Raw genomic sequence first — 26,580 nt, 5'->3', positions numbered from 1 at the left:
TACTGGTGCACGGCTCTCTGTTTGCACAGCGGATGAGAAATGTTGTGACTCTTTGGGTGCTTCAGAGCGAGGGTGTGAAAATGAGACTGATTTACAATAGAGTAAAACCAGGACACGGCAAGATCTTTCCAAATGAACAAACAGAATTCAAAGTGTCGTAGAGGAAAGAGGAGATTTAAATTAACTCCTGTTATTATGGATGTTAGTGCAACACAAGGTTTCTCCATGAACACAATAAACATGAACAAGGAGATGCAGTGATGCATACGTGATAATGGTGTCGCCAGACTCCTCAGGCCAAAGTTAAAACCAAATTCTTTCTCAGCCTTGTGTTTACGTGCTGAGTTCAGCCTCTCCCCACACATACACACACTCACACACAGAAGAACGAATGAACCATCAGCTCCACACCATCTGCTGGTGAACTGGATCAGATGGTGAGGAGGCAGCTGAACCACGGTGTCAGCGGGAGTTTGAGAACAAGGACTTTCATTCAGCAGACAGGAGGGTGGTCCCCACTTTCAGCCTGTACCAAGTGAGACTGGGTTGTCCCAGCTACTGATGAGGACAGCTCTTAGAAACGTACACCACCGGTTTAGGCTGGATTCTGTCCTGACTGCACAACAAACACTGCAGCAGCTTTTTACTTTCTATCAGAGATATGGCAACATATCACTCCCCATCCCACATTTCTTTAGATAATGCACGAGTTGGCACCATACAAATAAAACTGAACTGAGCCAAATTATGAGCAACATTCATCTAATTACTGTGGTTTTCCCTTCTCACCAAGATTTCCACATTTCCCATTTTCCTGATGCTTACAGGGAAAACACTGCTGGTTTGATTCATTGTACGCAGCTCAGATTAAAATGTCCCACTGAAAAATATATAAATGCATCAATAGATATCAGTTCATTTTCTCAACTGATATCTGTTGGTATTTCTCTCAGGAGTTGATGGAGACCAAAAACTGGGCTAAACGGGACCTAACAGTGGATTCATATGTGACTCCAAAGTTGCTCCTGCGGTTGTTGGATGCTACAAGTTCACTAGACTTGGTTTGTCCCTAGAGAGGTTATTGGTTTCAGTGAGGGCGAGTGAACTGCAGGGGGCTTTAGATTTACTTAAATAGTGTAAAATGACAGAGCCAGAAAGCAACGCTCCCATGAAACAAACGTCATTCTGCCTGCTGAGAACTGCTAATGACGGGTCAACGGGTTAGCTGGTACAGGGAGACTACATGTATTCTCTGGAGGGTGGCGTCTCTCCAGAAGCTGGTTTGGTGATCTGGGTCTGTCTCACAGATGGTACAGACATGAGTGGAGGAGGAGGCTCTCAGGCTGCTCTCTGTGTGACGCTAACCTCGATAAATGGGAAAAGCATGCAGATGAAGAAATCATTGATTGGCCCTTTGCTAGCACAAATGATGTCACTCAAGCTCAGCCTGGGTGTATTAGCAACAGGACCTGATCTCCTGTCTTGTAGAATTCCAGTACGTGTACGTTTAGGAATAAATGTTTATCGTGGGAATAAAGTGTCATCAATTGCCACACAGGGATCAGGGATCTCAGCAGGAGTGCTGGAAATGAAGAAATACAGCTATGAAGGATTATGCTGGCAAATTATTCCATACATTTAGTTTATCCTTGGTTGGATTTATTTCATTCACAATATCTGACTCTAGCTGAATTTAGAGTCTTTAGTGGCAGATTTGGAGCACATCTTAAAAAGCTTAAAAATACTTTAAAACATGTCTTTCATTCTGACAGTTTTATGAAAATATGGGTCAAGGATTAAACAAACTGTGACACAACAAGCAGCATCGACATTGTCTGCTATGCAGACACACAAACACATCCCCTAGGAGAAAGGAAGTCTGTGAAAATATCAGCCACTGAGCATTTTAAGATCTTTTTTTCTTAGAGTACTAGAAAAAAAGCATATTCAAAGCTGCAAAGAACAGACTACACATTTCATTTCATGCATCATATAAAATATTAGTTCTTTCTTTTTCAGTATATTTACATTATATATTACACATGATGTTCTGTACAGTAAAAGTTCAATCTACACCACATTCTTAAAAATATTTTCTGACCCATAATTATTTTTTACATGAAACGACAAAAAAAGGAGACAACATCCAAAACAAAGAGCCTCTGGCTGCTCTGCAGGACGTCCTTGAAGCTCTGATAGAAGCTTCACTGCATTGAATGGACAGCTCTGCATAAAATAATCCTGTGAGGGTGACAGGAGCACACACGCACACACAGTCACACACACGTACGCACACCACAAACGCAAGGAGAGGGCTGGGGGAGGGGTGTGTGGTGGGGCGGGGGTTCCATCACAGGGATCGTGGCTCCCTGTTTTCTTGAAGAAAAGGCTTCAACCAAGAACCGAAGCCGACTGCTGGACCCACAGTGAGCCCGGTCCTGGGTTCTCTGCAGCACTTTGTGCTCACGAGTTAAGTGCAAACAGCAATAGACCCTTGTGAGGGGAGGGGAGGGCTACGGCCGGCCCAGCCACTCACTTCTGAGCCTCTCAGGCTTGTTTCAGTGCTGAACTTTCAGCAGAGCTCCTCTTTTGACCCCCCATCACAAAAAACGCCCACACCTGGGTTTGGTTCATTCCACCTGTGATTGGCTGTGGGCAGCTACTGTGGCTGAGAAGAGGAGCGGTCAGACAAACTGTCTGCTCTGTGAGGAGCCAGCTGCTGCTGCTGCTGCTGCTGAAGCTGCTGTTTCTGCTGTTGTAACTGCTTCTGTTGTTGATGATGTTGTTGTAGCTGTTGTTGCTGCTGCTGTTGGAGCTGCTGCTGCTGCTGCTGTTGGGTTGTGGCAGTGAAAGCACCCTGCTGCTGCAAAGGGAACGCCGCCTGCAGGATCAACTGGGTGGACTGGTTTCCATGAAGAAGCCGCGGAGCCTGCAGGGAAATATTCAGACTATGATGAAAATGAACCAACTGGGTCCAGATCTGGTTTAAGATCGCACTTGGCAACGGGATGTGCAATGACAACATGGAGAAACCATGATACTAGGCACTTAGTGACTGACTGTAAACACAAACCTTGAAAAAGTAGGTCAATTTGTATTTAATCTATTAGAACTAGTATATTAGGTTATTGCAAATGTATCACTGTGTACAGTGTGTCAGCTAATAACTGCAGTAGAGGAACTCTTCCATGCTTACTGTTACTTAAATAATAATTCACTGCCTATTTTTCACAAGTGATGTGTATGTCTCTCCGAAGAAATAGAAAGAGAAAAGAAGTGAAGTGATAACGCCATATTCAAGCACCAACATCACATAAAACAGACACCTTCCACTGTAGCTGTCAAGGACTAGGCTGAATCTGAATATGACAGATGCCAAAATATAAATACCAAAACCAGGGTTTTTAACCATTTTAACAGCTGCATGTGGAGATACTGGCATTTTAGTTATATTTTCTATCAAAAATAAATCAGAAATTAAATTAGAGTGAAAGAAATCCAACATTTGAGTAGCTCGCTGATTGTCCGTTGGTCATAATCCAGGGCAAACTTTTTGCAGAGAGACAGAGCTGCAGTAGCAGTGACACTGCAGTGAACATACGTGAAGCACAGGTGTGTTCCTGGCATACTGTAAGTCTGAGTGTGTTACCTGTAGGAACTGTGTTTGCTGCTGGGCCAGTGGAGCCTGGCCTGGCTGCATCGCTGTGACCTGTGTCTGCGCTTGGGCCTGCTGTTCCTGCTGCTGCTGCTGCTGTTGTTGTTGCTGCTGCTGCTGCTGTTGTTGTTGTTGTTGTTGTGGCTGCTGGGCAATGCTGATGGTCTGGGTCTGGCCCTGCTGAGGAGCGAAGGCCGTCACCACTTGGCCCATAAACATGGTCGTGGGGACCATGACTGCCCCGCATGCCATCTGTCCAGTCACTAGCTTGGTGAGCAGCTGAGGGCCAGCAGGAAACCTGTGAGAAACAGGTGAGTGAAGGTCAGGCAGAGGTAAGAGAAGCACAGTGAAATGATGCTGGGCGGGATAACACTCTTGAACAACTTGAAATGCTTGACCTTCTAGTGCAGAATCAAAAAATTCACCTTAAGCTAAGACATAAAATGTAACCATGAAAATAAAGTTAGGAGGTTTAAAAAGAAAAGCAAACCTAATCTGAGCGGCGCGGTCCTGGGCGAATGTTGCCACTGCAGGAGTGTTGGGTACAGTATTCTGTGGCAGGCTAGTGGCAATCTGGACCACGTTGCCCGGGTTTTGCTGCGGAATCATCATCGTGTTGTAGAGAGACACGGGCATTGGGTTTTGTTGGGGCTGCAGTGTGAGAGATGATCCCTGAGACTGAAATATAAAGAGTCAGAGACAAGAATGAAAATCCTAATTCAGATATGAATAAGACGAGTGAGTGTTGGATGTGTTTAACGGTGTAAAGGAGAATTCTTTAGCCTGTCTGACCTGTGACAGCGCTGGGCTCTGTTCCCGCAGCAGCGTTTGTTGCTGGGACTGGGGCTGGACAGCATGTTGTTGCTGTATGTTGTTCTGTAGAGGCCCTGCAGAGACCACCTGGCCCTGCATGCTGAGGGTCCCCCCCTGCTGCAGTGCATTATTACCCTGGGCCATCTGAACCGAGCCCAGACTCAGTCCTCCAGCTCCTTTCGGCAGGAACATCTGAAACATGTAGCACACGGTCAGACTCCCACAGCAGAGGAGCCGCACAAACATCCAGATTCTTAGGGCTGTGTGTTCACCCATTTGCCACACACACACACACACACACACTCAGTCCTCACCTGCAGATTCTGGCCCTGCACCCTCTGCAGTTCGTCCTGGATCTGCCGCAGCTCATCTTGCTGCCGCTGGATGTTGGCCTCGATCATCCTGGTCCTCTGCTCCAGCTGGTCTTTCAGGTGCTGCATGGCCTCTAGCTGGTTGGAGAACTGCACCATCGCCTGTGACAACAAGTTTAGTGCGTGAGATAAAGAGATTATTAAAAGAATGTTTCAGTGGTGTTGACTACAGTTAATTGAGGTACCTGTAATATTTTATGCAGTAACGTAAACGCGTGGGGCCACCCAAGCGGCTGACTGTGCCCCTAATAAAAATGCTATATCCAAGGGCTGTCCTGCATCGGTTATGATGCAGGAGCTGTCCATCGTTACTTAACCAAAAGGCTCTTGACATATCAAACAAAGAAAACTATGGACCAGTAAAGTTTTAATTTTATTTTGAATATTTATTTTATTTTTAAGCTCAAAATATACTCAGGAAAATGTGGTGTGTAGCCACAGCTTACGTCAGACTCTTGTTTTAAGATGAATGAAGCTTTAAAACAAATGACACAAATATCTTACTTGTCCACTGTTCTGAACCTGTTGTTGCTGTAGAGGCTGAGGCTGAGGCTGCGGCTGCTGCGGTTGCTGAGAAACCATAGACGGGGTCATGTTTTGTCCTGTGTTTTGAGAGCTCATCGACTGCTGCTGGCAACAATGGAGAAGGAATAGAGAGTTCAGGGTGCTTCACCTCCCTTTATCCCCTGTTAAATCCCTCCCAATCCATGACATAATTATCTAAGAAATTTTACACCGGACTGTTCTGGTCCCTTCTCTGACCTGACTGGTGATAGATGATCTTCGCTGTGACGTCATCTCCACAGCAGAGACTGACTGCCGACCAGGTGTACTCCTATCTCCCTGAAGCTTCATCTGTGACGCTGCGGGTAGGACATAAACATGATATCAGACTGTTAATAGGAAGCTGCTTCATAGAAGTGTCTCAGTCAGAAGATTACAGGTGCTGGCTAAAGGTGCTTACAGGCTGGGTCAGACACAGCGGTGTGTGACGATTTGCGCGAGCTGCGAGATGACACCGACGGCGTCCGGCTGTGGTCGAAACGATCCAGAACCTCCTTCAGACTGGAAGTGTTGAGCTGGGATTCGGAGCCTGAGTCCTGGGACTGCTGTGATTAGAGGTACAGAGTCGCTGAGGTCAGTATCAATGTGGGAAAACTGAACTGATCAGAATCCGACTCCTGTTGGACAACGGACTCACCTTGTCCACTGTGATCTCAGGTGGCGATACTTCAATTCCAAGTTCTCTTCGCTGTTCTGCTCGTACTTCAGCGTAACTACAAAGCAGAGACGGAGAAAAACAGACCTGTGAATGTATATAGAATCCTGATAGATGCTTCTTCTGTACTTTTGGATCTACATATGCAAATGCGGTGGATGGATCTTCCGGTTACCTGACAACAGTGTGTGTGCAGACAATAAACTCTGGCCTGGAGTTCCACTGGTGGTAGGTGATGTAGTAGTGGGTCTGAAGCCAAATCCACTGCTGCCCTTTTGTGAGGAATCTGTAGTAGCAGGACTTTCCTTTGCCGTATTGCATTACTACGGAGAAACCGGGAGAAGGAGCAGAGAGCGACATTTAGCGTTTGGAAGCTCACGGAGAAGCCGACAGCTGCGGATCAGCTTGCTTCGCTGATGCCAAGGAGCCGTGTACTCACAGTGCTCGTGGCATTTGGCCAGTGTCTCCAGGTCATCTACGTGGTAGTAGTCATATCCTGATGTACCCAGGACCTCGAAGGGGAGGTAACCTATGATGGGCGGAGCTCTGGACAAACAGAACATGTAAGAGAGACTCTTTTTTTAGCTGCAGGCAACAGGTGAAAGTGTGTTGGAAGTGTGTTCGGTGCTTCCACACCAGGGACACGTTGGTTTGTAAACATGATGTATAGATTTTCAGGTTAGTTTGGTGATGTCACCCTACACCATCAGTTACACATGGACCAGTATAGGAATATCTAATGCTGCTGACCTTTACTGTGTCTCTCTGGGATCACAAAACACTACTGTGAGTAATCAACACAATACTGGTTTCAAAGAAGAGCCACATGGTCTTAATATTAATCTAACAACCACATTAATGCTATAATTGCATTTCTACTTTCACACAGTGATGTAGGTGATGTATGCACCAGAGTGTACATGAAAGCAGGTCGAGACCTCACTAGACCTGTTTTTATCTGGGTGTTTAGTCAACACCACAGTTTGGCTGAGTTTCATCTAAACCAAATACAGGTTTTAAAGAACACATGAAATTGTCATACGGTAAATATACAAAAGCCAAATTAGTACACAATTGTATCTTTACACAAAGAAAAACACGTTAACTCAAATGGAACAAAGAGACAAACACTGTACCTGTGGTCCAAGAAGAGAAATTTCCACTCTAAACTGTGTCTGGAGGTGAATTCCTCATTTGGCTCTTCTACAGTGCACATCTCCTGTGGGGGGCAGAGGTGACAGTGTAGGACACATTTAGACATTCTCCATATGGTATACGGTATGTAGGTTTACAGAGAGTATTAAAATTTGAGAATGGACAAAGTGAATGTTTGTGCCAAATCAGAAATTTCCTGAGAGACAATTGGAAAACCTAAAAACGTAATGCCTCCAGCTACAGCTGTCATCAAAAAAATGCTGGACAGGCCCTGCTGATCGTGGATTTTGAAAACTGACTTTGAAAGAGGTTTCATTGTGGATGGGGCGTATTATATGGCACCTAAATCAGTCACAAAGATGCTCAGCTGGCTGCTGTTTCACCAGGAACAGATACTAAAGTGTAATTTGCATTTAGATCTATGAGAAAGACATGAGTGGAAAAACAAAAACAGCCTCATCTAGACTAGCAGTGTAGCTCCACTTCAGAAATAATGCCCAACCATTATAACAGCTGAAAACTCATATCATATGGCCATTCATGTACACAACAGGGAGGAAATTGCAGTTCATTAGATGAAGCATGATGTGTTTGATAACTAAAACGTAGTAGAGTGAATGGTAGTAGAGTGAATGGTGACTGACAATGTCCATGTGGAGCGTGATCATACAGTCCATTGACGGTTACATAGAGGAACATTATGCAGAGCACACACCACTCAGTGTGAAGATGGAGACAAATTTGGATGCACTGCTCTTCGGAGATGAGGAGAAAAAAAAAGTGACATGGTCAGATGAGTCATCCATTACCATATTCTCTACAAGTGGGCGAGTGCCCGTGTGGCGTATACTGGGAGAAGAGTACAGGCCCCCGCTACAGTGAGGGCGATCCTGTGGCTGTATTGCGCTGTGGGGGCATTTTGAGTGCATTTGTCTCCTTTGTTGTGAGTGATTGCCACTTTCCTTTGATGTAACATTTCTATCCTCATGGGGAGGGGTTTTCTGATTGACAAGACTCGCAAATGATGGGGAGGATGTGTGGGTGGGGCAAATCAAGTGATGGAGCTTATGGCAGCATCTATATCCACAATGTTTCAGTTTCATCTTTGTACGGTGGGAGGATATAGACACAGATCCTTATTAACACTCACTGACCTCAATATTATTCTATGACACTGATGTGTTATCATGTCAATTAAATCAGCTCTTACACTCAAGTAGAAAGATTTGTGGGAAGCAGACTAAAAGCATTTAGTTGTTTTTCTTTTCAATATTAAAGGGATAGTTCAACATTTTGGCAAACTGGCCCATTGCCATAATCCCTAGGAGTAGGTTCGTTACCTTTAATTGTCGGTGCAAGCTGTTTTTAGAATGGCAGAGCTGAGCCGCGAGCTGCTCAGAGCTACGCTACGGAGGCTAATGGGATTTTTTGGTTTTCCTCATCAAACTCATCAAATACACAATCAAACAACTCCAAAACGCTCTCGTGGACAAGTTGTGACCGGCACATTCACCACGCTATGAGATAATAACGGAACATTACCAGACAGAGTTGTTTTCGAGGTAAATGCAGAGACTGCCCCCGATGATTAACACTCACTGATCTCCATATTATTCCATGACACTGATGTGTCATCATGTCAATCGAATCAGCTCTTACACTGAAGTAGAAAGATTTGTGGGCAGGAGACTAAAGCATTTACGTAGTTGTTTTTCTTTTCATGAAAAGTCAAAGTATCAAGTTTTCAAGAGTCAAAATGTTGTTTTCCTGGTGACTGGTTACAACTGCAATATTCTAACCCGAAAAACAAATGTGTTTCAACCTGATAAAAATGAGGAATGGCAAAAGGGAGAACAGCCAATGACTCTCACCTTGATAAACTGTGGTTTGGCTAGCCTCACAGTTGCTATGAGACACACTCTGTCTTCAAAGGCAGAGTGGAGTGATCGTGGGATCACTCCGTCGAAACCGTTGCGGGCACAGTTAGGCACTGGGGAAGAGAGAAACACACACAAAAAAGGTCAGACCTTGTGACCAGTAAACCAGACCTGGAGGCTGAGATATAGTTTACTGTGACTCACCATTATTCAGGGACTTGAAGTTTCCAATGAACTTGACATACTCATACACTGGGGGCTCTTTGGGGTCAATAGTCCCTCGGAGCATGTGGCAACAGAACTCTATCTGATTTTTTGCTGGAAAAAAAGATGAGTGTTAAAAAGGCCAACTGACTGGAAAACAGTGCAATAATATACCAGCATGATAGAACTAATGAAAATGCTAATATGCCTGTAGAAGATTTCAACACCTGCAGCACTTACTTTTCAGATATTCAGGCGTCAGTGTCTCTCCCTCCATGATATGAGAGGACAGAGCCTTGTACACATCTGAATGCTCCCCAGCAGGCAGGAAGTTCAACAGGTTCTGATCAACAAGATCAGACTGAAACACACAACATTTAACACAAAGGTGTATCAGACCATGTGTATCTTTGATGGCTTCCCTCAACACTGTGATTACAGCACATACAAAATGATGAAGATGTGTTACAATGACTCCACATTATCATGGGTTCATAACTTGAGCACCATATACTCACAGGTAAGTGTTCTAGTAGAGATGTCACACTCTCAGAGACATAGATTATATTCCCATCAGTCATAATTGCAAGGAAAAATCCATCCAATGCCTGTCAGAAAGAAAACATGCTCCTTTAATTCACTCCAATACTTCCATGTGGATATAAAGACAAATTATACGTAACAAGACTGGATCAAATTCTAGTTCTTGGCCAGACTCATCATCCCATCATCATCTTGTCAAATGTGCACTCAGCCTGGTATCAGTATGTCTCTTGCTTCTCGCCTCCTCACATGTATGCTGCATTTTATAATAGCTGATTTCACATACCAGCTTTTCTCCTTTCATATGGTCTGACAAAAATACCCAAACATAAAGTTACAGACATTCTTTTATTCAGTGAATAGACTCCATCCTCCTCTCAGAGAAGATACACAGAGAGGGCAGGACTGGAGAGACTCTGTATGGAAAGAGGAAAGGTTTGTGCTCGAGGAATAGCTGCTCAATTTTTTTGCTGAAGTCTCCAAATCAAGCGGCAAATATTCTAAGTTGGCTGCACTGCAGTAGAAACTGTTGGTGCCAAGGTATTTTCAAAGGCCAATGTGGAAACGCCATCACTCAGCCGACCAACCGACCAATGGTCTAACTTCATGATTCATGTCTGTAGTTCAGTCTTTTCTGGGAGGGGAGGGAACTGTTGCTATCAAGATAAAAACCTCTAAACGTGTTTAGCAGAGCTCCTAACTCACCTCCAACATCAGCTGAGTGAACTCTTCATTACTAAGAAAAGGAGGCTTCCAGTCCTGTCTGATCTCAGTTGACTCTGACTGAGCAGCGATTTCTGATGAAGGAAGCAAAAAGATGTCAACAGTCAGTTAGAAGTGAGTGTGACCCTGAAGAACAAATGGTAGCATTAATCAGAGTTTCTTACCCTTGTGTTTATGCAGATAGTCAATACTCTTCTGCAAAATAGTGGACTTGTCCATTTTCCGGGTGTTGCCCGGCAACATGGTACCCAACTCCTTGATGAGGACATTGAACTGGTCTCTGCGTTTCTTCTCAGACTTGTTTCGGGACACACTGAGGATGCAGACACATTTTCTCTTCATTATACAGTCTGGGGCCTGGTGCAGTAAAGGCCACATTAGCAAATGTGCATCAATGTAAAAGTCATTAAAGAGCAGCTGCATTTAAAGAGGAGTTTGCTTTTGATTATAAAAGTCTCATATTAATGTGCATGAATCTACATTACCCACACTTGTTATCGTTTTGTCTTATAGTTATTTTGATATTATTATTTAGTGGTTGACTCGCCCAGCATTTCCTAGTTTCGGTTTCCTGGACGCTGCCCGGTGGGTCATGGGAATAATGCCACCAGATCACTAGTTGGCATTGTTTATGGTCGGAACTACGACGGTATCTGATCGTCTTCGAACCACAGACTTTCATTCCTGATTAATGAAAACATTCTTGGCAAATGTTTTCGCTTTTGTCCGTCTTGCGCCGGTCCAAGAATTTCACCATGCGTGCGTACAGTAGGTTCATGGGAAATGCAGTGTAAAAACACTTTGCTTTCCGAAAGTCCTTGAAGTCCCTTTAACTTGGGTATTAGAGGCATGGGACAGTCTGCTTGTAACATGCATGACACTGAAAATATAAAAACTAAACTTGTAGTATGATAAAGGTTGAAACAGGACTCACCGTTTTGCTTTGTCCTTCTCATCTTCTTCCATTAACCCATCAAAAATACTGCTGTCATCCCTGCAGAGCAAACAAACCAACAGCTGAAGTGAACATTTGCTCCCTGTTAAAGTTTTATGAACAGAGTCCTTCCTAATCCTGAGCACAGAGCATGAATGTCTGAATGACTGCATCTCCTGCTAAAAAGACGACTTGAATGTTTGACTCACCGATCAATGCTTGAGGTCATTTTGTATCCTGTTCAGGGTTGCAGTGTTGGAGAGGGCTCTTTTAATCGTGAGGTAGACATTTGTGAATGAACCTTCTAGAAAGAAGCCACAGTAAGAACACCTGCAATGGCTCCGGTTTCAGGACAGTTTGACAATTTGAAATCCAAATCTTACCTCACTGACAGTACAGCCAGTTCTGTGAGAGGGTGAGGAAGGTGCTGCTGAATGAAGGCGGGGTCAGAGTGGACACACTGTGGTGGAGCGCCGGGAGTCGTGGGGGAGAGTCGCTGAAAGTTTCCTCGATCAGAGGGGAGAAAGTCTCCGAATAGTCCTTACTGAGCTGAGTTCTCTGTATGGGTCGGGTACAAGTGTGGCACATGGCAGCGACATCCGAGTCTGTGAAGGATTAGAAAACATGTGTGGCCATTAGAAAAGTCTTAGAGGTGTAGATGATAGAGATATCTCAGTTGATGTTATCCATCTGTCCTATATTGAAAAGATGCTGGTATTGCATGACCACATGCTGTTAGTTTATACACTGACATCTTATTCTGGAAAACATTGAGTTAAAAAGTGATGCTGATACCAATAAGTGGCCAATTAGTGAGTGTTTACACTGTAGCATGGCAAATGTTTTAAATCAAACTGAATCAAGTCATTCTAGCCATAAGCATCTACTAAGGACCTGATTTTAATGTGTTTATTTAACATGTGTAGTGAGAAGAAATACAGTACACAGTCATAAATGGGTCAGTTCATATATGTATATTCACACTTTTACAATCCTACACAGTCATAGTTATTCATCTGAGAGGTAGACTGTGGTTGGCTAAAGACCAAAGATGGACTCAGAGGTAAAGCTGCCTGCACAGTGTGAAATGTGAGACTGCATGGAATATTTTTTATTCACATGCATGCTCTCCTACACTCTCCTACAGGTCCAGATGGCCAGATAACTCCTGCTGCACCGTGACAGACCTTTACTTTACTACAGCAGTCAAACCTAGGTTGTTTTTTTTTAGCTACATTTTATATGTAATCTGTCTAATTACCAACTTAAGATAATGAATTAGAAAAGGTAAAGTACTTTAAAAATGTGATCTGATCGCAGTGGGGCAGGTTCAGTAACAAATTCTGTTCCTGTTTTCCCTGAGATATCAGAGGATGGGAAAGAAAATCAGCATGAATTGTGTCATGGTCGGGCTTCAGCCACACAAAGAGGTAATGAGCTTCATGATATGATATGAAGAACAACGATAGTTTGGCACCAGCCTATTGTCTCTCTGAAGTGACTGGCACCACCTCAGGTGTATGATGAGTCATGTTTGACACCTTGAATGTCAGTGTGACGGATATGCACTGTACAGGAACCTATAATCAAAATTATACTGCCCAACTGCTCACGTATTCATCACCTGACTCAGGTAGGCCTACAATAGATTGTCACATTAAAATGAAGGCCCACTGGGTGTCTAGCCTAAATATTTGACCCATTTTTTTTTCTTTGCTTGAGCCAATTACCGTCACAACCTGTGTGGGAGGTTTTTTCCATCATAATGGCCTATTTGTGTTGGTGAGAAAATCCCTTCAGTGTTGCTCTTCATGTATCATGGTTCACACTGAGATTTACATTCAATACAAATTTTGAGATTTTAATCTGACTGAGTGAAAACTGATTTGAGCCTTTCTTGTTTGATAAGGTCTGTTGATGTGAGCAACATTTATAATATAACAGCACTTCCTGATATCACTGGCCTCATCCTACTATTCACATTTGTGGAGGCCCCCACATTATCAATCAGACACCATACACATCACACAAATGGAGCTCTGTTACTTATTCATTTTGTTTTCAAGTTTTTAAACATTTGATTGCACCTAAAACAACTGTCCCACCTACTGATGGAATACATTTGTTTCTACACAGGGAAAAAAAATAAGATGCAAAAACATAAAGTATAAATGAAGTCAGATAAAGTACAAACCTTGAATCACTGTCTGTTTACTGGCAGCACACGAGAGATCTATGAGCAACAACCCATTCAGGACTGACTGTTGTGGCAGAAACGTGTTCAGGCTTAAAATGAACTTAGTGCCAGATTCGCCAAAACAAGAATAGGTAGTCAACCATCTTGTCGGGACACGCACAGGAAAACTGACAGTGAGAGGTGGAGCAGGTTTTATCATGGCCCATTGGGTTTCAACTATGCATTGTGGTTTCACTGCTCATTGCATGTGACTCAAAAATAAGCTACAGAGAATGGGCATCTAATCTAAGATTACCGTTTTGTCAACACAAGCAGACTACACTTTGCGGCGGCACTATAAAGGCTGGAGAGTTGTCATATACGGCTTTATCTACAGACTTTGTACTGAAAAACAGAAGTGCACAGCTTCTGCATTTCATTTCTGCTCTGTAACATCACAAACAACAAGAAAAACAAGAAACACTGGAGCAAAGATTAAGGCTGAAAAAGGGGGAAAAAAGGACACAGGAAGTGAAAAAAAAATTACATAAAGATATTAGTGAAACAAGAGTAACTGAGAATAGACGGAGAAAAAGTTATAGCCACTGACAGCAGTGACTGAGCGGAGGATGTAGCAGCAGTAGCTGCAGCGCGGAGCCAGCGTTGTGTAACTGGAGAGCAGGGGTTGTATAACTGTGATGTCATCCGTGCTTCACTGACCTGCTGGCCCAATGACCTACTTTCCTCCTCCTCCTCCTCCTCCTCCGATCTAACTTAATCACAGCTCCACAGGCAACACCTTCCTGTTCTTACCAGCAACACAACACTCCCCGTCAACACAAATCCTCACACAGCCAACATTTCACGCAGCCGGCACTCGACAAGAAAAGGTGCGAGCCGGGAATCAAAGCATTGCCGTATCGCATTTCCTCATTTAATAACATGAGATACAAAGGCTTCTGGGTGTTTCCTAAGCCTCGGCGGGGACAGACGTCAAGGAAAAAAACCCTTGCAGATGAATAAAGGTGCTGAATTTCCATCCAGTAACTAATTACTAGTTTTTATTCATGTCCACAATGTTCTCTGGCAGTGAGATGTCTTCAAATCAGCACACCTCACACATGCCATGCATTTCTCATCTGGAAATACAGCAAATCTCAGACTGAAAAAAACCCTCCTTTATCACCGTTTCTCTATTGCTCACACAGCATTGTTAGAAGTCTGGCTGAGTGTGTGTGTGTGTGTGTGTATTCGTGCTCGTGTTTATGTGTGTGGGTGTGGGCGCTCATATTCAGATATAGGGCAGCAGAGCTCTGAGGATATGAGTCACTCTGAAGTGGATCTATGGCGCCACTCGTCACGCACCCTGCCACACCCCGCACCGAGATGCCAGCATAGCAACGGCGCTAATGGGCAACACCATAGCAACCGGCCTCACCGTGCGGAGTAAAAATAGCTTGGCTGAATTCCTCCACAGCTGATACACCCCTCCGCCGTGCACCCGGAGTTATTAAGACTATTGAGTTACTCCCTTTGTCATGTGCAATGTAAAGCACTGACAGGTCGACCGGTACGGCACGTGATGTGTAAACATTACTGAGCTGTTCTCTCGTGCAGTGGGCCTCTTTCAGAGAGAACCAATTAGACACAAGCCCCCTACTCCTATTCAGTTATGAGGCTGATGCTCTGGTGGTTTTTACTAAGAAGAGGCAAAAAAAGAATGATAGAAAGCTGAAATTAAATGTAGCCGGTAAATATCCAATAGCAAACAGATATCAATACTCACCAGGGACACAGCTGTTGTATTTTTATGCTCCATTGGAGAGGAAAATATCAATAGATAATACAGGAGCGCTCTAATGAGGGCTGAAACTACTTGTTGAGATGCAATAGCGAGAGCAGCAGCAGATGAAAATCTAAACAGCTTGTTTTGCCATATCTCTTTAAAATTCAAATGTCAGGATGCATCATGTATTACACACAACACCCACTCTGCGTGGACTCAGGTTAGAGGGACATACAGAGGAGAGCGGGCGTCCGTTCCGCTCCAGGTGTGTGGGGAAAGTGTCTTGGACAGAGTTATTCAGTTTCTCACAGCTGGCAAACAGCAGACGAACTGTCAAGGAGGGCACGCAAATCAGAGAAACACTCCAACGAATTATTTACTGAGTCACACATCCCGTCTGCGGTGGCGTCACGGTTCGTACACATTGAAGAATCCACACCGCAACGTCAGGGGTGAGCCCACTCAGTTGCCAGGTTTCTGTTTCACAATGACTGGGTAGAAGACACAACTGAGGGTAGTTTTAATAATGTCATGTTCATTTGGACACTAGGCCAAAAATAATTAATTAATGAAAAAAAAACACAGCACAAGCTTGTCAACACTGCAGCACAGTTCAGCACAGCAAACCCTCAGCGCCGGCACAGCCAGCTGTGTTTCCACTCGACGCAAACGCATCCACAGAACCAACGGCACAAAAGGATTCTTTGTTCCGTGTTTTCTCTGCACAGCCCACAGACAGGAATGTTAGAGGCGAGCGGCAGCGGTTGGCAGGGGCCCCTCCACTGCTGCTGGCATCCTGTCCCAGCGGAGCAGGAACTCAGCCAGGGGCCTGGTACAGATGCCAAGTGGGTCACTGAAGTCCAGGAGAATGACTGGCAGCACGGGGGGAAGCAATCAAGAATGTCTACAGAGCCCCGGCCCTTTAAAACCACCAACTACCACCGGAGCATGTGACCCACACATGACCACCGACACCAGTGTGCTTTATTAATAATATAAACGCTGATCGTGCTGACTAACCGGCAACAGCAGCCGCGCTCCGGGCGACTTCAACCAACACCTCTGCGTGACTGTGCTGTATGTGAACATATGGTCTGGTCCCTTTCTGTGAAGACTTTGCACCACACTATATTATGCTCCACGGATTAATGTGTCAAGGCACACCCAACCTACTTTGTCCGGGCCAAAATCACACTTTATTGACTGCACTTAATCTCAGATAAAGACGGGGCTTCCATGGTGTGCCACTGCAAGATCCCAAATCAAACGTTCATCAAGCAGGACTCACTTGCTTTCACTTTATTAAGTGCTAGAACAAACAAATTCAACTATTAATTCAGGATGTTTCAAGAAAAATGGTGACATAAGTGTGAGAATTTTGCTGCTTTAGTCTGTGTTTTCATATTTCATCATCAGTCATTTAACTAAATTCAGACGTTTTGAGGTTTTGCAAACAAGACATGTTGTTATTGTAAAGCAATAGGGACAATAATTGTGAGCAACAGCCATAAATGGCATCATATTTCAAAAACATTTTTCATTTTCTAGGTAGGCCGTCTTTCCAAAGCCTACTTAAGACCTTGTAAAATGTGTGGAAGATTTTATACACGGCTCAAGTAAGAGCTGAAGTGGGAGACGCTGCCAGTAAAGACATTAAAAGGATTTAAACCCATCATGAGAAAATACAAAGTGAAGTTTTAAATGCCAAGCTGCAAATAGCAAGCTGAAGTGAAACTAGAACGTATTGGTTCTGTTCCAGAGGTAAGAGATCCTCATTCACGCCTACATCTAAAACCCCCAGCTGTAGAACTGGGCTTTTCTCCACAGCATGTTCTGTGGCTCATTCCATGTGTTTACGCCAGGACAGAGCTAAAAATGGTTTTTCAATAAGTGTTCGGCAGCCTTAACAAGCTCCGAGTCCCAGGAGCCCTAAACACTCACAGACTAAACATCCTCATCAGAACAGGTAAGGCTTGACATGTCATTAAGAGCAGATGGAACGAGACGATTGAAGAAGTTGCTTCAGAGTCTGAAAGAGAACATCGGTGAGTTTAATGGACAAAACCAAATGATGATCATGTAAGCAGCTTTCTTTTTGAACTCACAGAGTGACTGTATAAGAATGCCTGGATGCCAGAGTTGGAGAAATGCTGAGGTGATACCTTAAGCACATGTTCAAGTCACATGTTAACTTGAACATAGAGGACCCCAGCAAAGCCAAAAAAAAAACCCAACCTACAACATTGAATGTTTGGGGTTATCAGTTAATCTGCTAATTATTGTTTTGATTTATCAGTCTAGAAAAAGATGTTGGTCAAAATGATCATCATCATTGCTGTTATTATTTAGTTTTTCTCATTATTGTTTCTCTTGTTTTTGTTTCATTTGTTTGGTTTGTACTTGTTTGTATTGTCTGTAGTGAAGAAGCTTCTGGAGGCCTTGTTTATCCAATGTTTGTTTTGTTCCACCAGAAAACTTTCCATTTACAATAAGAAGAAACACAGAAAAGCAGAAAATCTTCCCATTTCAGATGCTGCCAATATAGTCTTAGCATGCTTCAAATATGACTTCAACTGTCAACCAATTGTCAAAATAGATGATGATTATTTGCACAAATAAACAAATAATTCACCTCAATAATAATTACATTACAAGCTTAAAAAAAAAAACTATAACATTGCGACAAAAACCTTGGATGAGGCATCACAGTTTGGATGAATGCATGAACACAAGGTAACTGTTGTCATGATAATCATATTCAGACTAAATTCAATCTGCATGGTTTGGATATTATTAAACTTAAACCAGTGACAGGTTTGACAAGACTATGAACTGTTAAGAGTAACTTTTAGTTATTTGGTAGAAAGACATCTGTTTAGATATGATATTTTTAATGATCAACACTGAGATCTTTTTATTAAAAGGCACGACACAGCAATATGAGCTAATCAATAGAATAAGACTACTGAAGAACATCTTATAATGGAATCTTAATCTAATGTTCCCATGCCACAACGTCCACACCCGAGAGCAGCATTCAGTGGGTTACATCCAACATGTCTTACCTTTTATGTTTGGATGAGGGTTGATCAGGTAAGCGCTTCACCTCATGACGGCCAGCTCTGTGGTCAACTGGTCTGAACTGTTCACCTGTTGAACAGAGAGAGACACATTCACCAGTGAGCGGCTTAGAGCGAAGAAACTCACATTACTAAAATCAGAGCTAAAACATCTGGGTCATCGTGAGCCTCCCACAGCACTGCAGAAATAAGAGAGCAGCTCTGAACTCACATGCGCGCGCGCACGCACACACACACACACACACACACACACACACACACACACACACACACTCACACATACAAACATCTTTTGGAAATTCAATCGCAAACTGAGCCCCTGGTCATCAGCTGGGAAGGGGGTCTTCTTCCAGGCAATGTAAACATTAGCATCTGCTCTTAGAAGTCAGTCTATGTAAACCTGAGCCCAACTGTGTCTCGTGATTCTAAAAAGTGCTGCGAAAAGTGAGCGAGTGTGTGAGTGTGTGTGAGTGAGTGTGTGTTTGATCACCGGAACTCAGATAATCTAAAGCCCTTCATGATCAAGGGCCTTATCATACTAACACTTACAACCAGTAATAAAGTGGTGTTAATGTGCTACTCATGATAAAACGATGGCCTCACAGGATCATTGATCTGCACCGTTCCCGCCATGTTCTTGATAAATGTTAAGTGTTTTGATTTCATTCAGACTTCAAATGTCAAAGTGAAAAGTGAAAAAAAAAGTTGCTTTGATTTCGAGGTTCAAGGTGTCTCTGTCTGTGGCAATTTGGTTTGCAGTCAGCAGCAGTAATACATATCATGTACATGTAATCACAAAAACAAGCACAAATACAAAGCAACAATTAATTAAAATCTCAGAACCAAGTACCCAATTCAGTAGAATAGCTCAACATCAGTCACCGTATATATTTGCATGTCATGAAATTAAACTAGTAAAACACAGAAAATCCTCACATACAGTATTTGAGGCTGCAACAAGACTTTGTACTTTTATTAGAGAGGATGCTTTAATAATTAATTGATTATCAGAAATATTGCAGGGTTTGACTATGTGAACTGTGGCTCAAGACACACCCAAGACAAATAATCCAACAAGGAGAAACTCTGTGATACAAATTCTCTCTTTTTTGTGTTTACCTAATCTGATTGTTGAGTCTTTATTTCCATTCACTCTTGTATTTCCACTTGATAATCATAGCTCATCTATTCATGCACCTCTTACTTATTTTTATTCTCTTGCTGAAGTAGATGCTTTTTCTTTTACACAACAACATGTTTCACGAAACAACACATCTGTCATTACAACGGTCCTAACAGTCCTAATTCATGCTGATGACTAATTTAAACCGTAGACTTCTACAGATAACACTGCTGCGCATCTACTCGCAAACACTATCGGGGGAACACCCAGCAGACTTGACCCATTTTTTCTTGATCATAGTAAAATCAGATAGCATCTTTTCTAAGATCGTCGTTGATTGCCCCTAATCTATAAGTAGGTCAACCTTTTCTCCAGCTGTACAAATGAAAAACATCTGAAAGTGCATGAGAAGCACTACCTGCTGGTATGTATACAGTTAAAGGTGATATTTATTCTGTTGTACTACTTTTACAACAATGTTTTTGTTGCACTCACCAAGTCAAGTCTTTAAATTCTAGAAATAGCATGCTATTTAAAACAGCCTGCTGCTACGGCATGAAAACATCTGACTTCAGTAACAATGTGTGATGTCCATGTGACACGTGTGTTTGTGCAAGTGTTTGTCCAGGCCTAACGTGTGTGAGATTAGAGATATCCGTTTTCACAGCTTGTGCACAAAAAAAAAGAGCAACGTCAAACAAGTCTGGTCCTTAACCACATCAACTGGCATCACTGTAGTGTGGCATAATTAAACATACTGAGACGAAGTAATAGAACATTACTCGACGACCAAGTGGCTTTCCTGCTACAGCATGTACCAGTAGTACGAACCACGGCGGCACCAGGTTTGGGTCTAACCTGTGGCCCTTGGCTGCAGGTCATCACCAAATGTTTGTAGCAGTGAACCATTAGTGTGTTCATAAGTATACAGACACCTCATGCCAAGAATCCCCCGTCAATCTGCACTAAATCCTCCATCACATGTCTTAAATATTTAGACCCTTTGATCAGGTCTTAGTGGAAGCACCTTCGGCAGCAAGCGCAGTTTCAAGCCTTCTTGAATGTGTCATAAGAGCTCTGCACATCTGGATTTGATGATTTTCTGCCACTCTTCTCTGCACATCCAATCATTCTCTGTCAGGGTGGATAGGGAGCGTCAGCAAAGCGACATATCCAGGATCCCTGGAGATGATCGATTAGGTTCAAGTCAGGGCTCGGACTGGGCCACTTAAGGACATTCACAGAGCTGTCCCTAAGCCACTCTGTGTGTGTAGTCATGGCTGTGTGCTTAAGGCTATTGTCCTGTTGGAAGATGAACCTTCAGTCGGAGGCCCTGAGCCCTGGACCAGGTTTTTAATTGTTCTTTGTTCAGTTTTCCATTCAACCTCAACCAGTGTCTTTGGTCACCCCCACAGCCAGCTGTCCACTGTTGGGATAGCATTGTTCAATTGATGACGAACAGTGTCTGGTTACCTCCAGACATGATGACACCTAGAGCTGAGGCCAAACAGGTCGATCTTGGTTTCATCAGAGCAGAGAATCTTGTTTCTCACCTAAACACTATCCTGTCTCTGAGCTCTGCAGGGCAGAGATGTCAGCTGGGAAACCAAATCATGTCCGATTGAGCTGAATCTACCACAGCTGGACTCCGGTCAAGGTGTTGAAACATCTCAAAGGTGATCAAGTAAAATGACACACATGGGGGGTGGTATCAAACTTCTGTTGAACCAGAATCGAATCTGTGACCTCATTAGTGTCAAGTGAGATCCACTGGAGCAAGAATCTATGTCAACTTTAATTTAATCAGTTATGTATGTTAGAAAACACAAAGCTTGTAAGAATGAATGTTTGTTTTCTGCGTGTACATTGTGTACCATTCTGGCTGCAGTACCATATGATAATCTCTCACTGACGTCAAATGGAGAGTTAGACCCTGAGGTAATAGAAGTCATTGTACAGACTCTGAATGTACAGTTTTCATCTGAAGCCACTACTCTAAGCCTCTGGCCTTCATGATGACCCAGTCGTTGAGTCAAGCTTTTTATTCCATCAGAGGTAAAACATGGAATCTGGATTACACACTGCTGCTGTTCTCTAGACGTGAGTCGCCATTAATGGGTCTCTCATTGATGATTCACCGTCTGGGGTTGCATATCAATCAAAACATTTCCAAGTCAATACTTAAACCATGACTTCAATACCAATTTTTTGGGTTCCTTTTCTTATTCTAATTCTAATAAATCAAATGCCTGTAAAAGAAAAGGGAAAATTCAAACCAGGATTGTTAGCCTACATATAGGCTAATGTATAAATTATAGAGTTATTACATTTTGACAGAGTATTTTTCCCCCTGTTTTATCCCTGTTTGATGTATTTTTCCTTAAAATAAATGAGAGACAAAAAGAGACATCATTGGCATCACCATCTTTTTTATGCAAATGACCAAAACCATTCCAAGTGAAATTGGCTGTCACAATAACTGCCAAAATAATATATCAATATGCATAATACATATTAATAATAATAATTATTATTATTATTATAATGACTGCATTTTTCAGTCCTTCATAGTACCAAACCTAATTCAGTCTGTCCTTAAAAGTATTGAGGTTTTAACATCCAAGCCAAGCCGTGCCACCACTTTTACCACTGAATGATTCGAGCTGCATTAGACCAAAGCCAGAAAACGTCAACCGGCCATATTGGAACAAACTGACATGACAAGCATCTCATAATTACATTATTAGGCGTGGCATGTAATCATGTAATCTGTAAGTGCTTGTTCCCTCATTCATCACGGTTGGTGTCAGTCACAGTCACGCCCCCTCCTCAGTTCAAACACAACAAACTTGCCAGTTCTGTCCTGCCAATTTTACCCATTACTTTTTTGAGGACAATTAGCCTATATGATAGGCTACTTGTGACACGTATAAACTGCAGAATTGTAAAAGTTTAGGACATAACAAGAGTTCTATTAGGCTATATACATCTTGAAAAACCTATCCACCACACAAAACATGTGTAAAAGAGTCAGAGCAATAGTGAAACACACAGGTAGGCAGTGGTAACCATAATAAGCAGCACTGACACAACAGATTTGCAGAGAGAGAGAGAGATTTTCCGTTTCCCCTCGTCACCTGCAGCAAGCCGTAACACCGGCATCAGACAAAGTGTCAAAGTATTTTTCCACACTCTACTGACAGCTCTGACAACTCTGTGTGTGTGTAAATACATCTGGAAGGTATTATTAATTAACAATGGCCTCTTTCAATGTATCGCTCTCTACCGTGACTGTTTTTCATTTAATTTACAATCACCTAGAGATTGGCAATATGTACTAATCGTCATAAAATACTGTAATAGAGACGGGTTTAGCCTAGAGGGGAAAAATAACCCTAACCATAATTGTTTTTTATCACATTAGACTCCATGATAATGAGAATTATTCATTAGCTTGCATGCTCGAGTATTTAGGGAATCATTTTGGCACAACTCACAGACTCAAGTCAAAAGCTGATTGGACCAAATAACTATTACATTGGCAGATGATAAATGATTAATACTGATGCAGTGCCATATTGCTCTAATGAAACGACATTCTAAAAAGGGCACTAATACAGTACATTATGTGCGAAACCATTTCAACATGCTTTAGTGGCAGATCTTTGCAGAACATGAGGCTAAAATATATGTCACAGCAAACTAATGGTATTACATATCACGTCACATTATATGGTATTTAATCTGGATCAAAGGGTGACTCATGTCGTTTTATTACTGAAGCTAGAAACCACTAAGTTCATGTCTAGAGTTCAGCTAGAAAAGGATCAGGGTCCAAAACAGAGTCACTGTCCAACCTTTTGAAACAACACCAACCTATTGAGATGTTTAATATGGCTTTTCATGTTGTTCTGTCAATTAACAGATCTCAATTTGACACCGAAGTCGTTTTTATTCAGATGTCATACCAAATAGCAGAAATGAATGTAACACGCTTGTTTCACATATGTATGTGTGGCGCGTTTGCAAAATAAGACATCTTTGATCTCCACACCAGACCGCATAACTCATCATTTCACCAGGTAGCCCACGGTCCAAATCACTCACAACTTAAGACAACATATTTGATGACACATTTATGGACACGTCTGTCTATCTAGGATCTACAACATCTGAGGTGAAGACGTGATGCATGAGGAGCAGCAGAACAAACATATAGCCACAAACAAAGCTAGAAAGTGTGAGTGAATCGCAGCTGCCAGAGATCAAGTGATTAACACCGGGTGGGAAAGACAGACAGACATAACCCTTTAAAACACAGAGGTAGTAGATGTGGGGAAGACGTGTGCAGCGTTCAGGTACATTATGTCCCCCTGAACTCGGACAACCTTCCCTTGACAAGCCCTGGTGCTACGGCACTGTCCGCCTGCCTGTCACCCTGCTGCCGGTGACACCGGCCGGCACACCGGGCACTGATTGCTACAAGGCTAACGCCGCCTAGCTCGCCCGCTAACGTCAATTACAGAACCAAAACAAGAGCTTTATAGTTTGACACACTTACTGCGACACGACACAGACACCGTCGAGGCGTCCTTATCCGTGGAAAATTAGAGAGCCGTCAATTTTCCGAAGCCGAGCCACTTTACAGCGAGACGTAGCGGGCGTTCAACTCGTCTCCAGCAGCGTAGCTACTGTACCGCTGGATGTCAACCCACTTTTAGCCGGAGCTAGCTTAGCTAACATGCAGCATTAGATAAGAATGTGGGTCACCGGGCCTCTGGCCAGTCTCCTGTCACCAAACAAGCAAAAGCACACACAGAAAAAAAAAAAAAAAAAACTCGCTCCGTTTGCCGCTTTCCAGCCGACGACAGCACGCAGAGAGGCTGCAAGTATAAGCGACACGGACACGGTGGTTGGAGTTGACCGGTAAAGGTGTCACACTTACCCCGAACAGCCTCCTGTTTCATCGGGATATCCCTGCACCCAGTGGCGCTGCTGCTGCTGACGGCTGACTGCGCAGCGCTGAGGCAGGCGGACTGAAGTTGGAAGTGGAGCCAACAGGGCCTAACGCTGTCCTCCAGATAACACACATGCCTGTCTGTCTGTCTGTCTGTCTGTCTGTCAGAGGGAGGTCAGTCAGCAGCATCCACAGTTTAGTAGATCACCTGTGCTGGACAGGGACCCTCACGTATTCACGTCACGTGCAGTTTCTTTCTTTCTGTTTTTTAGTTACTGGGGTGGTCGGTGACAGACGGAACCACTTGTAGAAATGAAGACTTCAAAACTACTCCACCTCTGTTTTCTCCGCTTTTTATGAAAATATTCGGGAAAGAGAAAAAAACATTTCACGATCTGCCCGATTGACCACATCAGCTATTCACTCTACAAAGTGCTCTGCTTGTTTGAAAGTTTTTTTTTTAGCGTAAAAATAAAAACACACATTATTTTCGAGTAAGTAATGTTTTTGTTTTTTATTCATTCATATTTTTTATTCGTTTATTGTCTGGATTACGGGGGACTTTTTTTTTTTTACTTTTAACTTTTTTAACTTACACCCTTGTTGTTGTTGTTTTTTTTCTTATTTTAATATATATATTTTTTTTTAATATTTATTCTACCACACAGGTATTGTGTTCCTTAAGAACCCATCGGCTCGTTGACTCAGATATGATAAGATACTCACAGTTTAGTTCTCCTCTTTATCGCTGAAACGAGCGTCTTCCAGATTTATTGACCATCGCGCTGTTTCACCCAACTCTGGCTTGGTACTCGTCACCATGGCAACAGTCGAAGAGGCAACAGATGCAATACCATGCTTGTCCACAATGAAGGAGTGGAGGGTGGGTGGCGCTGTTTCGACGTTTTTGTGACGGGGTGATGAATGAACTTGATGTTTGGAAAACTATTGTACAAAGCAGACATAGCCCTAAATTATCCAATGTATTCATTTCATAATGAAGAAGCAGGGACAGAGGCCCATGTATTGACCAGACTCTGAAGCCAAGTTTTGCATTTGCTGGTAATGCTAATTGATTTGCATGTTGCCAATGCAAATTGTTATTGTGGGAGTTTACATTACATGTTCTGGAGGAATCTCTCTGGAAGGAGGCTTAATGGGCAAAGTGGTCAACTACTAGCCTATAGTTTTCTATTGGTCAAAGTATGAAACAATATTCTTCAGTTACACTGATCTCACTGTTGCTAATAGGTAATACAGGTCACACTGAACGAAACAGCCTTAAGTGTGGTAGTGTCATTATAGCTTAGTGAGTTGGCCAGTGGGTCGTGGCATGTTTTGCACAGTAGCTGATTCTGTGGTAAAATTCAATGGCTCTCAGACTAGTTAAATCATGTGCAGTTGAACTGATTTCATGCTGTAGCCACAACTATGAGGCTAACACTGCACTCAGCACTGAACTCCCTCTAACTTCCTGTACCTGTTAGGATCTAAGAATCTCACCACCCCAGCACAACCTGAACAAACTCAGCCATTCACAAATGTAACGCAATGTATATATAGGCTATATGGAATATCCACATATGGAATAGAGGCTATGGGCACAAAACATAGGACTGGAAGTGTTACGTATGAATACTGTAGACATAGGCCTACATTACATAACTAAATATATCTCAAAGCCTGATTTGGTATTATAAACTGTGGATTCCAAAAGTCTGAGACCATGTTCCCACAATGAGAAGATAAAACTTGTTAGAATTTGCACACGTTGATTTATTTGCAAATTGAATATAGCCCATATATACAGTATATTGTTTGTATAATGTCAGCTACTCACATATGTTTTACTATGCATATGTTATAAACTATAGGCATATATCGTCATGTGATAGTACACGTCGCCCATATCTTAAGTGACGATATGACAACATCACTTGATATTTCATACTCTATGTCATATA

The 26,580-nt window shown here is 42.8% G+C and overlaps 1 protein-coding gene across 5 annotated transcripts; it reads right to left on the bottom strand.

The window, feature by feature from the left end:
- Positions 1–1,622: 1,622 nt before the first annotated feature.
- Positions 1,623–24,681, bottom strand: clocka (clock circadian regulator a). Of its 5 annotated transcripts, none has more exons than XM_083969541.1 (23): positions 24,605–24,681; positions 18,522–18,606; positions 11,878–12,099; positions 11,704–11,795; positions 11,495–11,554; positions 10,725–10,873; positions 10,543–10,634; positions 9,813–9,902; positions 9,535–9,655; positions 9,295–9,408; positions 9,085–9,203; positions 7,195–7,277; positions 6,498–6,604; positions 6,234–6,381; positions 6,041–6,116; positions 5,804–5,948; positions 5,602–5,702; positions 5,344–5,466; positions 4,783–4,941; positions 4,448–4,660; positions 4,146–4,333; positions 3,650–3,953; positions 1,623–2,929 (listed from the first exon to the last, which is right to left on the bottom strand). In XM_083969541.1, exons 4-23 carry the CDS (start codon positions 11,721–11,723, stop codon positions 2,660–2,662), a joined length of 2,682 nt encoding a protein of 893 aa, XP_083825667.1. In that variant the 5' UTR covers positions 11,724–11,795; positions 11,878–12,099; positions 18,522–18,606; positions 24,605–24,681; the 3' UTR covers positions 1,623–2,659. The 5 variants fall into 5 exon arrangements, with proteins under 5 accessions (XP_083825667.1, XP_083825670.1, XP_083825669.1 ...); XM_083969544.1 differs by having other exon boundaries at positions 4,146–4,306; XM_083969543.1 differs by having other exon boundaries at positions 5,804–5,945.
- Between the last annotated feature and the right edge of the window lie 1,899 nt (positions 24,682–26,580).

The sequence above is a fragment of the Trachurus trachurus genome (assembly GCF_905171665.1).
Source record: "Trachurus trachurus genome assembly, chromosome: 4".
NCBI lineage: Eukaryota > Metazoa > Chordata > Actinopteri > Carangiformes > Carangidae > Trachurus > Trachurus trachurus.
This window is presented reverse-complemented; position numbering and strand designations above follow the sequence as displayed.